Source organism: Coenobita brevimanus, chromosome 104 (genome assembly GCF_032717465.1).
Source record: "Coenobita brevimanus isolate Jiangsu-jjx chromosome 104, ASM3271746v2, whole genome shotgun sequence".
Classification (NCBI taxonomy): Eukaryota; Metazoa; Arthropoda; class Malacostraca; order Decapoda; family Coenobitidae; genus Coenobita; species Coenobita brevimanus.
This window is the reverse complement of record NC_137057.1, coordinates 33,228,770-33,243,277: the sequence shown is the minus strand read 5'-3', so window position 1 is coordinate 33,243,277 and position 14,508 is coordinate 33,228,770. Positions and strand designations below refer to the sequence as shown.

The 14,508-nt window shown below is 44.4% G+C and overlaps 1 protein-coding gene across 1 annotated transcript in view; it reads right to left on the bottom strand.

Annotated features, from left to right (window-relative positions):
* Positions 1-691: 691 nt before the first annotated feature.
* Positions 692-14,508, bottom strand: part of LOC145416073 (leukocyte elastase inhibitor-like) — a 15,992-nt gene continuing 2,175 nt past the window's right edge. Inside the window, exons 2-6 of the mRNA XM_080285167.1 lie at positions 8,044-8,359; positions 4,538-4,679; positions 3,660-3,906; positions 1,438-1,676; positions 692-1,006 (exon numbers count right to left, since the gene is read on the bottom strand). Coding sequence (XP_080141293.1) covers positions 692-1,006; positions 1,438-1,676; positions 3,660-3,906; positions 4,538-4,679; positions 8,044-8,357 — 1,257 coding nt within the window. The 5' untranslated portion in view covers positions 8,358-8,359. The remainder of the gene's footprint in view (positions 1,007-1,437; positions 1,677-3,659; positions 3,907-4,537; positions 4,680-8,043; positions 8,360-14,508) is intronic.

The window sequence follows — 14,508 nt, the reverse complement described above, 5'->3', positions numbered from 1 at the left end:
CAACATTGCTTCTAAAACATCATACATCTTTTCTGCTCAGATTATGTTCTCATCTCTATATATTCAGTCTTATGGTAATGGAACACTGCGCTTATATCATCAGATTACAGATCTTTTCATATGATTTTTCTGCTTTATAAAAATGCACATATACACCTACAGTTTTATGTAACAAGCAACGTTATCATATCTTACAACAACACTCCGACAGTTCACTTAATAATTTCATGTTCGACTCAATTCCTTCAACAAAATACTACTAACTGATAAAGCTCACAGTTTTATTCCGTTTCAACTTTTCCATATATCTCTTCATCTCTATCTGTTTCAACATCCTCGTTTAACTTTTTCACCATCACACCTCTCAGTCGGGCTGTTCACACTTCCATTCCTGTCTGCAGACTGTCTGCATTCCTCTTCTCTGTCCACACCATTGTTTCACCCAGCAGTTCTCGTCATTCCTTAATTCCAGTTGTTTCTTCTTATTCTTTATCAGCCTTTTATTTCTCTCTCAGCCGTTTAAGTTTTCTCCATCCTCAGCTCTTCACCTTTCTCCATTTTTGTCTCCAGTCCCCCAAAGTGTGAGTCATTTTTATTTCTCTGTCCTCACCTCCCCTTTAATTCATGTTTGTCCATTATTTCTCAGCTTCTCAATCTCTCCATCCTCCATCCCTCAACTCTTCTCCATCCCTCATCCCTGTCTTCCTCCACTCAGTGAGCTGGGATCCCTATATGAACCCATAAACAGGAGGCTTGTGGTCTCACGGTCAACAATAATATACAGGAAGGGTCGGTCACAGTGGAAGGGAATGGGTAGCGTGAAATGAACGACACCCGATAACAACTCTATTCCAAATGCTGTTGCTGCTGCTGCTTCTGTGCCTTCTTCATTGACCTCCACAAAGGCTTTGTGAATGGCTCGGGATACCACCAGGTTGGGGCTGAAGACTGAGAGGTCACTCAGCTGCCCGTCAAAGAGGTCAGTGATACCCACGCGTTGGAGCCCCTGTGGATTATAGGTGGTTTAGGTCAAGTGAAATTAAAAATGTTGGGGTATATTATCCCATTCATTTTAAATTTTATTTTGTTTGGTCATCAGCAGATGATAGTATTTAAAATGTAAAGGACCTCTCTTAGTGAAGGAGTTGACAGTCATATTATTCTAAATATAAATGACATATATGTTAGTGAAGGAGTTGACAGATACTATGTTAGCTATATCTATCACTCGCAGTAAAAATGTCCTCCAAACTATATAAATCTTCTGGAGTTAGGAGTAATATTCATAAGCTGAGAGTGGCTTGGTATGTTCTGCTGCATACTTGAAACAATTTGTCCAGAGGAGTGTGATAGACATGCTCCAAGTATAGGACAGGCATGTGAAATAGTAGGCAAACTTATTCTTTATCTTTACGTGAACAATCCATTCTTCCTTACCTGTATAAGCTCGGTCGTCAGCGTCTTTTCCATCTTGAACCTTGGGAGCATGACATCAACACGCTGTCTGGAGAGGCGAGATCGGTCTGCCACATGCTGGAGAGCTGAACCACTCAAGGTACTCAACATTCTTGTCCATCCTGCCTCACCCTCCTCCTCAGGAAGCATAATGAACATAGAGATCTTGTCACCGGAGTAGGGAAGTTCCAGAACATGGGCGCCTAGTTCCTCTGACTTACCTATTGAGAAAGGTATGGGTGATTATGCATTTTTTTTCTTAGGAGTTCTGTATACTTATTTTTGGCCATATGTTAGCAATTGACAAACGTAAGTTAGTCCTCTCCTAGTAACCATGTGTCTCTTTTTCTTCAATATTTCCGTATACTGTATCCTACATACTGCAGGTTATGTGCTGCGTACCTGTACTTCTAGAAGATAGAGCTTTATTTTCCCCTCCTTCATGAGTTTGGAAGATATTTGCCACAACTGAACAAAATGTATGTACATAATTTTGTTTTAAGACCATACCAGGGTTTTGAAGGCCTGACCTATATGGGAATGAGTACATGATCCACTTCAATGAACATTTTTTGTTTTTTTCTATTTTTTACCGAATTTGTGATCTCACCCCACCTCATCCTTTAGATGAAAAAGCAGATGATCATTTTCCATTCCTCCCAGTGTCATGATATTATTCAGAATTGAGTGAATCTTAAGAGCATAAGGTTTTTTTGATGGGGTGGGATGGGATCCAGAATTAACTGTTCTTGTTGTTGCAGCCCTAGTCTTATATGAACATGATTCCAGTGGCATGCAGGAAACCAGCCACTATGACTCGTTGCCTCCATAGATCTTGAGTTGAAGTTACATTGAAGGGTTGTCTTGTTTAATGTAAAAGAAAACAATATTCTGATATTTTCATGGTTTGAATGAAGAATGAATGGATGTAATGACCTTTTCACGGGGTTCTCTGCTGATATTCTCTTTTGTATTCGTGTTATCCTCTTTTTGAATCCTACCCACACCATCTATAAGTGGAAAACATGGCCTCAGTGATGATCACGATGATGACAAAAAAAAAAAAAAATGAGTTATGGTTGGAGATAACAATTAGAAGATTTTGGATGTGATTATGATGACTGAGGAAAACTGTTGTAAAGCTGAGGAATATGACATCTGTCATGGTTAACATTAATAACCCAGCAGTTACAAATGAACAACCTCCCCTTTAAGTAGGAAGGAATGTTGAATGTTGCCTCCTTTTTATTACCTTACAGATACCTCTATGGCAAATGCTTAAAGTTGCATCCATTGTGCCATCTCTCCACGCCTTCCTCCTTACTACATGGACTACATGGGTAGTGCTCATGAACTGGCTGTCACACTCACATTGCACAACTTCTGCCTGTCACACTTCTTTTATTCCCCAAACTGCTTGATTTTGAAAACTCGCTTCCCCAGATTAGTTTCCTCTCATGTCCACTGTTACATATTGTTTGTTTGTTTTTTTAATGAAGGGAGGACACCAGTAATCTGGTGTATGGAATGTTTTTTATTTAAATTGCTTTTCCTTCATCTGTTGATGTTCTGTTAAAAAAATTAGTGCTGAGATAATACTTCCTTCGTTTTGCCAGTTCAAGATATTATTATTATGTAAAATATACTTATTTATTTATTATCATACCAACTCTAACGTTTGGATATGAAGCTTGGACCTTGTTGGAAGGACACAAGTCAAGAGCGAGAGCAGTGGAAATGAGTTATTTGAGAAGAGCATGTGGAGTAACATGAACAGACAGACTGACAAATAAGGAAGTGAAGGAGGGTTGTGGTGTGGATGTGGATGTGATAGGAAGCGTCAGGAGAAGCACTTTGAGATGGTTTGGCCATGTGGAAAGGATGGAGAGCAAGAGACTGACGAGGAGAGTGTATGTGAGTGAGGTGGTGGTGGGAGAGAGGGAGAAGGAGTCCAAGGATGAGAGGGATGGATGGAGTGGAGAGGTATATGAGAGAGAGGGGTTTGAGCTGGAAGCAGGGCAGCGAAATGGCGGGAGGACAGGGCGATATGGAGGCCATTTGCTTGTGACCACCCCTTACGGGATTCAGGCGTCTGGCAGTGAATAGACGGACTATTATTTTATGTACATAATGAATAGGGAGGTTACCATTCAACTTCCACTTACACATAAGCCTCCAATAGTAGAGAGAGAGGGAGAAATTACCATACATAAGCGACGTTGTCTGCATCATCATAGGAACGGACTGGGGTTGTGAGTTGGGGGTGACCTTGAAATCCATTGGTCTGGTTGCATGGGCCTCAAATTGGTTGGTCCAGATGCCTTTGAAGTTAACGGCGCTGACCAACACCATGACGGCGTCTTTAATGAAAGACTCAGATACCAGGTTTTTGATGCGGTTTTCTGTGGTCTTGGACACAAAATTGTTGATGAGCTGCGCTGTGCCTTGTGGCTGTGGGAGGGAAAAATCATCAGAAAAAGAGACGAGGAATGGAGAAATGGTTTGGGAGGGAGAAAAATTGTTAGAGGAGGGAGCTAAATGCAAGTTTCTTTAAATTGCTTGTTTCTTTAAATTATTAATAACACTTATTGGCACAAATAAATCCAGTCACAGCATCAGATACATTTTGAAGCTTATTCGTTGCCTTGAATATGATTTTTTAACGTTTGAGAAGGTAATCTTTCTTGCTGGAACATAACCTACATTTAGTGATTTTCATTTAATATGATACTGTTTGTCAACACAACTTTAATGTTCATATCCATGTAACCACTAAGAAATGTTAATAATCTTACGAGATATACTTTACGGTGAACAGGTTAAATATCGACAAAAGGAAACCCTTCTAGATCGAGAAGTCTATACGAAGCTGGATAAAGTAGTTTGAAGGTAGCAAAATTTAGACAGTAATATCTCATTTTAATGACATGATTAAGTTAGCAAACATATACAGTAATGCCATCAAATGACATGGTTAAGGCAGCAACTGTATACAGCATTATGTCATCATAATGGTACCATTAAGGTGACTGTATAGCCTATTCCCGTGAAAACCTAGTAGTTCATGATTTTTAGCACTTACATCCCCTTTCATGGCTACGATCTGAAGCAGCTGATGCAGGTAGTCAGTAACACACTGGCGAAGAGTAAGCCCGTCATCCACGTAGATCCGATTTGCGTCCTTGAAGGTGAAGCTGGCCCCTGCTATTTGTCTCTGTGTGGTACTGTTAAAGTGAAACTGTGGTTAGGCTGCTGTTATTACAGTACATGTACTGTATACCTCTCCACTCCATCCCTCCATCACATCCACAGTCTCCCCCTCCCTCTCCCCCCCTCCACCTCACTCACATACACTCTCCTCGTCAGTCTGTCGGTCTCCATCCACTCCATATGGCCAAACCACCTCAGTGCATTTCTCCTAACGCTTTCTATCACATCCACATCCACACCACAACGCTCCTTCACTTCATCATTTATCAGTCTGTCTTTCCACGAGACTCCACATGCTGCTCACAAACAGTTCATTTCCATCGCCCACTCTTGACTTGTGTCCCTCCAACAAGGTCCAAGCTCCACTTCCATTCATTAGAGTGGAGTTGGTATCACAATACTGTCATGCAGCGACTTTTTTACTTCCATGCCCACTTCCTTGTTTCTTATCACTGCTTTCAAAGAACCAGCAACCTTTCTTCCTTGTTGTACCATCCTTACTCATCACACTACTCAAGTACTTAAACGTACTCACATTTTGCAATTATTCCAGATCCAGCCCCACTACATTGAGTGACTTCATTTCTCTCACAGACCATAGCTTTACTCTTCCCAACTTTCACCTTCAGATTCCATTTCTTACACACTCTACCAAACTCTTTCACCAAGCCTTGAAAGCTCCCTTTCGTCTTCACTTAACAACACTGTATCATCTGCTAACAAGAATACAGGGAGTTTCCAGATACTGCCCTCTCTCATTTGGGCAGCTCCAACATCCAGAGCCCTACCTTGTATCTCTTTTATAATCCCATATATATACAGATTGAACAGTCATGGAGACATGACACATCCCTATTTCATTCCAACCTTTAGATAGAAAAATTCACTCAGTTCACTGTCCACCCACTCTGCAGCCTTAGCACTCTCATACTACTCTTCACGGCATTCAGCAACTTCCTTTTTGCTCCATATATTCATAATACTTTCCGCATTCCTTGTCTAGTCATCCTGTCATATGCTCTCTCCAAATCCAAGAAGGCCACACACAACTTCATTCCCTTCTGTAGAAACGTTTCTAATAAAGACCTAAGATAGAATATCTGACCTATACAACCTCTTTCCTTCCCAAAACCTCCATGATCTTCTCCTACTAATTCCTCTGTTATTTCCCTAACTCTGTCAGTAAGTATCCAACCGTTACTTTTCGTATTACACTAAAAAAAGAAATGACCTTTTGATTACCACACACTTCTTTCTCCCTTTTTCCTTTGCACAGGGGAATAATTATACCTGACTTCTAATCCTCAGGGGCTCTACCTTCCTCCCAAACCAATCTACACATCTTCCACATCCATTCTACTACTCTCTCTCTCCCATGCCTCAGCATTTCACCACACACTCCAACAATTCCTGGTGCTTTCCCCATTTTGACTTTCTTCATTGCTTCCACAACTTCCATGCTACTGAGTTCTTCCTCTCTTCTCACATCCCACCTTCTCCCAGCCATTCCTCAGCCACGTATACTCACATTACTGTCATTCTCTGTGTTCAACAGTTCCTTAAAGTTTTCTCTCAATCAGCTCACTTTTCTCCTTTCTCCACTAGCAGTCTACCATTTTTATCTTTCACTCCCCAACTAACTTCTTTATCACCCTGTCTAACCCTCTGAACTTCTTCCCAAAACATTTTCTTACATCCTTTCCACTTTACGCTCAAATTCCTTCCAAATTCCTCATCCACTGTCTTCATTCTCTTGTTAATCTTTTCACCTCTCTCTTCCTCTCTACATATATTTCACTCTTCCGTCTCTCAATTTCCTCCTCGACCCCATTTCTCATCCACTCACTACATGCTTTCTTCTTTTGTGCCACAGCCTGTCTCACCTCTTCATTCCACCATGGTGTTCCTTGCACCCCCTTTCGTCTCCTCTACACCCCACACACCACCTCACATGCTGCACAGGTTTCTTCTGTGAATATCTTGCACACACCTTCCACGTCCCCCATCTGCTCCAAACCATATTTACCCAGTCGCTCCTTCACTTTTGTCTTTATTCTGCCTTTTTCCATCCTCTTGCAACTTTTCTATCCTCCTTATATGAACTACTTCATCGTATCCTTCCCTTCTTCGATTCCTCCATTTCATTTGAACCTTGACTTTCACCATCACCGAGTGGTGGTCAGAAAGTCCACTCCTGCAATCTCTATGCTCTTGCATCCATTACACACCTCATTCTGTCTTCCACACTCTCATAATCAATCATTGCCTTCCGTTCATTCAGTTCACCACCCACCCTTCTCATCACTGGCCACATACATCAGTGGCTCATTTTGCGTCTAAAGAGTGTATTGGCTATCACCAACCCCCACCCTGCACAAGTGTCCACTGCACCGCCATTCTCGTCCACTTCTGGTGCAGGCACACCCCACTCACCAACTACTCCATCCTTCTTCACATTCCCTACTTTTCCATTCATATCTCCAATCAAACATACTCTCTTATCCCTTTCAAACTCTTCCATGCACGGTTCCACATTAGTCCAGAACTCTTCTTCACACTACTTGCACGATCTTGCTTTGGTGGATACCCACACACAATCGCCCACATTTGTAGTCCAACTTTCAATCTTAGCCACACAATCCTTTAGCCAACTGGTCCATACTCTCTTATATTCTCGTTCTATCTCTTGCACACAACAATACACACTCTTTCTTTTGCCCTCTCATTCTCATCCACTCCCGCGCATATACCCCATCCATATTCCGACTCTCTGACACACTCATCTCTCCATTTAGTTTTGGTTATTCCACATACATCCACTTTTGCACCCTCAAGCGCCTGGACAGTCTTTCTGTCCTTCACCTCATCATTTGCACTCCTTACATTCCATGTCGCAATCCGTACCATGTCCTTTGTTCGGTCCATAGTCGTCACCTGTTAGTTTATCCTGGTCAGTGTAGGGTCTTAATTTTGCTATCAGTACTGAGCACTGGACTATATACTATGTACTCTCATTATATCCCCAAATAGTTAATATTATCAAAGTAAAAATCTTTGCGTTCAAAGTCATCTGATGCAAAGCTACTGATAAAATGCCATCAACTCAGAGCACCTGAATGACTTGGTATTACCACTGGCCCCCATATATAGTAGGTTTTTGTTGTGTCTCCGTTTTGACACTTATAATACTTGAGCCTGTAGTAAATGCAGAAAAACTACCTATTAAACTTCCTTTGATACTTATCAGGGTATTTGATAGTTTTCTCCAATGTATATTGTCACTTGTATTTTAAAAAAATGTGATAGAGCACACCTCCAATTATGAGGGTTGCATATTAATTCAGATTTATAGACAGAGCTCCAAGTATTCAAACTCACATATTTTTCAAGTTATTAATCAAGTGCAGAGTCTTCATCTTGCCATCAACCTTGAGTGCCTGACTAAGTTGAGCTTCAGTATTGCCACGGGCCCCCAGGTAGGCAAGACTGAGGGCAGACCAGATGCTGTAAGGTGAAAAGAAGAGGTTTCCCCTCCCATCCAGATGGCGGTAAAGCTCGGCACCTAGATGGCTGATCCCTGAGAGATCCTGGACAAACTGCGCTGGCACGACGTCATTGCTGGTGAAACACTGTGGATGGACCTCTACTGCCGATAAAGTCACCAGTAGTGATACCACCACAACTACATGCATCTCTGTAAGGTAGGAGTGGGGTTAATGCTTGTGGAAGTTTAAGCCCGCCATTTAACCAACTACTGTAATTGGGGAAGCAGGCAGTTTTATCAGAAAGTTTGTTAAATGTTCAAACGGATCTTAGTTTATGAAGAGTATTATCTTATGATAGTAGAATTGTGGTATGCTAATGTTTACCTTTTATGTTTTAAGTTTCTTTATGTTTAATACGGTATTGTATTGTTTAATCTCACACTACTTCATGTTGGTACTGCATGTGGAAATGATTCCCAAAGAGTTCATTAGAGCTGAAAATTAGATAAAATGAGGTTTGTTACCAGAACAGTTGTATCTTTCCTTTAAGGTAATTTTAGTTTCAGAGCCAATTCGTAGAGCCACAGTTTCTGCTTCCCCAAGGAGCAGGAGTAGTGCTAGGTCTAATGGTGGTACAGTATTTTTATGTTACATGTTGCCTTTGCAGTAGAAGGTGAAATTTCAATATGTATGGGTCTTTGGGTATGTAGTCATTTCATCTCTACATCTTAGGGCCGTCCAGCACCATACTGTTATGAGCGTGTGAAGTTCCCTAATACCTCTTCTGCTCTGCGTATGTCTTGTTCGTTGTTGTACTCATGTGAACTCGAAGTGTAATTAAGGTGTCTGTGCTTTGGCTAGGATATGATTTGTTAATCATGACGTGCCACCACTCACACTGTTTATTAATCTACTCGATTACCGAAAGATCATGCTTAGGATTACAGTACATGTTCTGTGCGTTATTTGAAAGTATGCCATATCCCCAGCTTATAGCATCACGTATGGCAACAGCATATAACAAAAGTAGGATGTATTTGTACTGAAGGGATTAACAGCATTGTGTGTTTGGCAGACCCATATGCTGTCTGTGGAGGGGGGGATAGGGGAGGAGGGTAGAGATGAAGGTAGAAAATGGAAGGGAAGGGTGTCAGGGAGGAAAAGATGATAAGTTGGAGATAAGAAAGGGAAGGGAAGGAGGGCTGGGGAGGGAGAGGCAGATAATTGAAGGCAGGAAAGGGGAGGAAAAGGGGACAAGGAGAGAAGGGAAAGAAGGGAGAGGGAGCGGAGGGGAGGAAAGAAGGGGTACTGAAGGGACGATAAAAGAGGGCCTAGAGGCGAGGAAAGTAGAGCAGGGAGGTGAGGAAAGGAAGGAGGTTTGAGGAGATGAAATAATGGGGACTGGAAGTGAACTGGAGGAAAAGAGAGGGACTGGAGAGGAGGAAAGGAAGGGGACTGGAGAGGAAGAAAGAGGAGGGACGAGAGGAGGAAAGAAAGGGGGCTAGAGGGGAGGAAAGGAAAGGGGCTAGAGGGAAGGAAAGGAAGGGGACTAGGGAAGAGGAAAGAAGGTAGACTGGAGGGGAGTAAAAATGGGAAACTGGAGGGTAAGAAAGGAATTGGGCTGGAGGGATGGAACATTATGTGTCTGGACGGGGGAAAGGAAGGGGACTGGAGGAGAGGAAAGGAAGGAGACTGGAGGAGAGGAAAGGAAGTGGACTGGAGGAAGAGGAAAGGAAGGGGACTGGAGGAGAGGAAAGGAAGGGGACTGGAGGAGAGGAAAGGAATGGGACTGGAGGAGAGGAAAAGAAGGGGACTGGAGAAGAGGAAAGGAAGGGGACTGGAGGAGAGGAAAGGAAGGGGACTGGAGGAAGAGGAAAGGAAGGGGACTGGAGGAGAGGAAAGGAAGGGGACTGGAGGGGAGGAAAGGAAGGGGACTAGAGGAGAGGGAAGGAAGGGGACTGGAGGAAGAGGAGAGGAAGGGGACTGGAGGAAGAGGAGAGGAAGGGGACTGGAGGAGAGGAAAGGAAGGGGACTGGAGGAAGAGGAAAGGAAGGGGACTAGAGGAAGAGGAGAGGAAGGAGACTGGAGGGGAGGAAAGGAAGGGGACTGGAGGAAGACGAGAGGAAGGGGACTGGAGGAGAGGAGAGGAAGGGGACTGGAGGGGAGGAAAGGAAGGGGACTGGAGCAGAGGAAAGGAAGGGGACTGGAGGAGAGGAAAGGAAGGGGACTGGAGGGGAGGAAAGGAAGGGGACTGGAGAGGAAGAAAGAGGAGGGACGAGAGGAGGAAAGAAAGGGGGCTAGAGAGGAGGAAAGGAAAGGGGCTAGATGGAAGGAAAGGAAGGGGACTAGGGAAGAGGAAAGAAGGTAGACTGGAGGGGAGTAAAAATGGGAAACTGGAGGGTAAGAAAGGAATTGGGCTGGAGGGATGGAGCATTATGTGTCTGGACGGGGGAAAGGAAGGGGACTGGAGGAGAGGAAAGGAAGGAGACTGGAGGAGAGGAAAGGAAGTGGACTGGAGGAAGAGGAAAGGAAGGGGACTGGAGGAGATGAAAGGAAGGGGACTGGAGGAGAGGAAAGGAAGGGGACTGGAGGAGAGGAAAGGAAGGGGACTGGAGGAAGAGGAAAGGAAGGGGACTGGGGGAGAGGAAAGGAAGGGGACTCGAGGGGAGGAAAGGAAGGGGACTGGGGGAGAGGGAAGGAAGGGGACTGGAGGAAGAGGAGAAGAAGGGGACTGGAGGAAGAGGAGAGGAAGGGGACTGGAGGAGAGGAAAGGAAGGGGACTGGAGAAAGAGGAAAGGAAGGGGACTAGAGGAAGAGGAGAGGAAGGAGACTGGAGGGGAGGAAAGGAAGGGGACTGGAGGAAGACGAGAGGAAGGGGACTGGAGGAGAGGAGAGGAAAGGGAGTGGAGGGGAGGAAAGGAAAGGGACTGGAGGAGAGGAAAGGAAGGGGACTGGAGGAGAGGAAAGGAAGGGGACTGGAGGGGAGGAAAGGAAGGGGACTGGAGGAGATGAAAGGAAGGGGACTGGAGAAGAGGAAAGGAAGGGGACTGGAGGGGAGGAAAGGAAGGGGACTGGAGGAAGACGAGAGGAAGGGGACTGGAGGAGAGGAGAGGACGAGGACTGGAGGAGAGGAAAGGAAGGGGACTGGAGGAGAGGAAAGGAAGGGGACTGGAGGAGAGGAAAGGAAGGGGACTGGAGGGGAGGAAAGGAAGGGGACTGGAGGAGAGGAAAGGAAGGGGACTGGAGGAGAGGAAAGGAAGAGGACTGGAAGAGAGTAAAGGAAGAGGACTGGAGGAGAGGAAAGGAAGGGGATTGGAGGAGAGGAAAGGAAGGGGACTGGAGGGGAGGAAAGGAAGGGGACTGGAGGAGAGGAAAGGAAGAGGATTGGGGGGGATGAAAGAAGAGGCGCTGGAGGGTGTGTGAAGGACTGGGGAATTTGAGACTGGGTAATGAGACACCTGCGAGGTAAAGGGGGTTAGCGTGGGATGAAGCGTCGGTAACCTTGAACCCCCAACATCCCGACCAACCTCCCAACTCCATCTTTCTGGGAACAGGATTTGAGGAGGTGCGTGTCTGGCTCCCGCTGCAGTCACGCCGATACAGAGAACTGGAGGAACAGGAGGGAGGGAAGGAAGAGGCTGAAGGGGACGGGGTATTATTAGTAATAATCCCCGATATTACATGTGCACACAAGAGACTCGTAATTTAACACCGCCGTGAAGTGTTCAGATGGAAGAAGTATACCTACATACTGAGAGTTATATCCTCATATTCATTGTGTGGATATAGTTCTTCCAGAGCCAACTTTCCTTGCGAAGTGGTCTGGGCTCAGGATGATGAGACAGTTAATGACATTTACAGAGGTTTAAGTACGATATAAAGTACAAAGATTATACGATCGTCCGTACTCTCCACCCTTAAGGGACATAATTCATACCGGAAAATAGGTAAAGCAATACATAACAGAACTAAAATGCCTGAAGAAAACTGTTAGAGGAACTTACTGAATAATATCCCGATAACCACTAATGCCAGAGGTGAAACTTTCGTATAAATTAAAAATATACCGACATCAAAGGAGACAATGTAGTGAAAAGGTAATAAGGGGTTGATATAAGCAGAAAGGCGGCACCATTAGAGAGAGAGAGACAGACAGACAGAGACAGAGACAGAGACAGAGAGTTACAATCATGTATACCTGTTCAACCCACACAACCAGTACGTGGGACCTAAATCCATTTCACCACACTGATATCTTTCACATGCAGTACCTTTTTTTTTTTTTTTTATGTGTCCGACTCTGGGCATAGGCTTCACAGCCTGCTTTATAGGCCCAGTAGCCCTCCTACGTACCGCACACCTCTACATGTCACTACTTCGGCGCTAGCACCCACCGTCCATACTGAATACATGTTGGGGCTGTCTCATACAGGACTTGTGTATTGGTATTAGCGGGGGTATTTTTACGACATGTCGGCGGGTCTTCTGGTAGATCAGGAAAGTCTGATTTTTATGAGATTCAAATCCTTAAACTGTTCCCTGCCCCAGCGGGATTTGAACCCGGGTCCGCTAGGACTACAAGTCACCTCTCTACCGATTGAGCACCTACAACTTCCCTGCACAACCACGCCTCCAAAACGTTTGTCTCTGCCTACAGGTCCATCTGTCTGTCTGAGTGTATTATCTGTGTATGTTATGTATCTCTGTCCATCCATCTGTTTACCCCGTAACCTACTTCTACGTCTGTCTAAAATTAAATGTTGACCTTGCGGTAATGATGGGGTCAGGCACACTAAAATGAATCGTTTATACAGTACAAAAAACGAAAAGATCGTTGAGTGTACGAGGATGGCGTGATGTGGTAGATGGGGGAAGGCTATTGCAAAAAAGGAACGGTAAAAACCTGGAGAATCTTTTTTTTGGCGCTACCCCTCACAGGATGTGGTGTTGTGCGGCAGGCGAATGGTTTTGTGTGTGTGTGTGTGTGTGTGTGTGTGTGTGTGTGTGTGTGTGTGTGTGTGTGTGTGTGTGTGTGTGTGCGTGTGTGTGTGAAGGAAATGCGGGGGAAAAGAAAGAAATGAGAGGTCAGTGGAGGAGGATATGAAGTGGAGGGGAGGGGGGAAGAGAAATAAGTAGGAGAGAAACAGTGGATGAAAGAATGAAAAAACAAAAGAATTTATGCGCGGTCACATCGTTGCATGTCCTGGTTGAATAACACTAGCAGAATATTGTCATGCCAATTTAAAAGGAATGTACAGCCAATTTTGCTCAGACGGGGCTTAACCGTGTTTTATACCCTGTAGATTCGTCTGTGTAATTTGATGTTGAGATCGAGTCGCAAGGGGTGGCCACAAACAAATCGCCTCCATGTCGCCGTGTCCCCTTCCATTTCACTGCCCTGCTCCCAGCTCACACCCCCCTCTGTCATATACCTCTCCACTCCATCCCTCCATCTCTTCCTTTTGTCCCCCCCCTCCTCCCGCTCCTCCCCTCCACGTCACTCACATACTCTCTTCTCGTCAGTTTCTCGCTTTCAATCCTCTCCCTATGGTCAAACCACCTCAGTGTGTTTCTCCTAAAGCTTCCTATCACATCCATATCCACACCACAACGTTCCTTTACTTCCACATTTGTCAGTCTGTCTCTCCATGTGACTCCATATGCTCCTCTTAAATAACTCATTTCCACTGCCGTCATCTTGACTTGTGTCCCTCCAACATGGCCCAAACTTCACTTCCATACGTTAGAGTTAGTATCACAATACTGTCATGCAGTAACTTTTTCACTTCCATGCTCACTTCCCTGTTTTTTATCACTGCTTCCAAAGTACCAGCAACCTTTCTTCCTTGCTGTACCCTTTCAAGCACTTCACCCTCTAAACTTCCATCCTTACTCATCATACTACCCAAATACTTAAACGAACTCATGTTTTCAATCCCCTCATCCAGTATCACTGTACATTCAGTGACTAAATTTTTCTCGAAGACATGTATACACAAAATGAACACAAGTGGATGAACACATTGCAGTCTTCCATACTCATAGAACTGCAGAAAAATAAACAAAAGGAGAAAGAATGGAAGCGCCAGTGTAATGGCAACTCGCAGTGTGACCTGACTAGCCCAGGATCCTGGACTGGCCCACTGCAGGTCTTTCTCTCTCACCAAACCCACAGGCCGTCCATTGTTTTCTGCAACGCCGTCATGATTTCAGTATGTCTACCTCTTAACTAATTAATTGTGTGAATTTATATATACTGAACTATTGATTACATGAATATTAAATTTCAGAGTACCCGGTAACTTTTTAGAAGTTTTGTCATTGTCAGACAAGTGTTCGGACCTGTCTTTACTGTGCT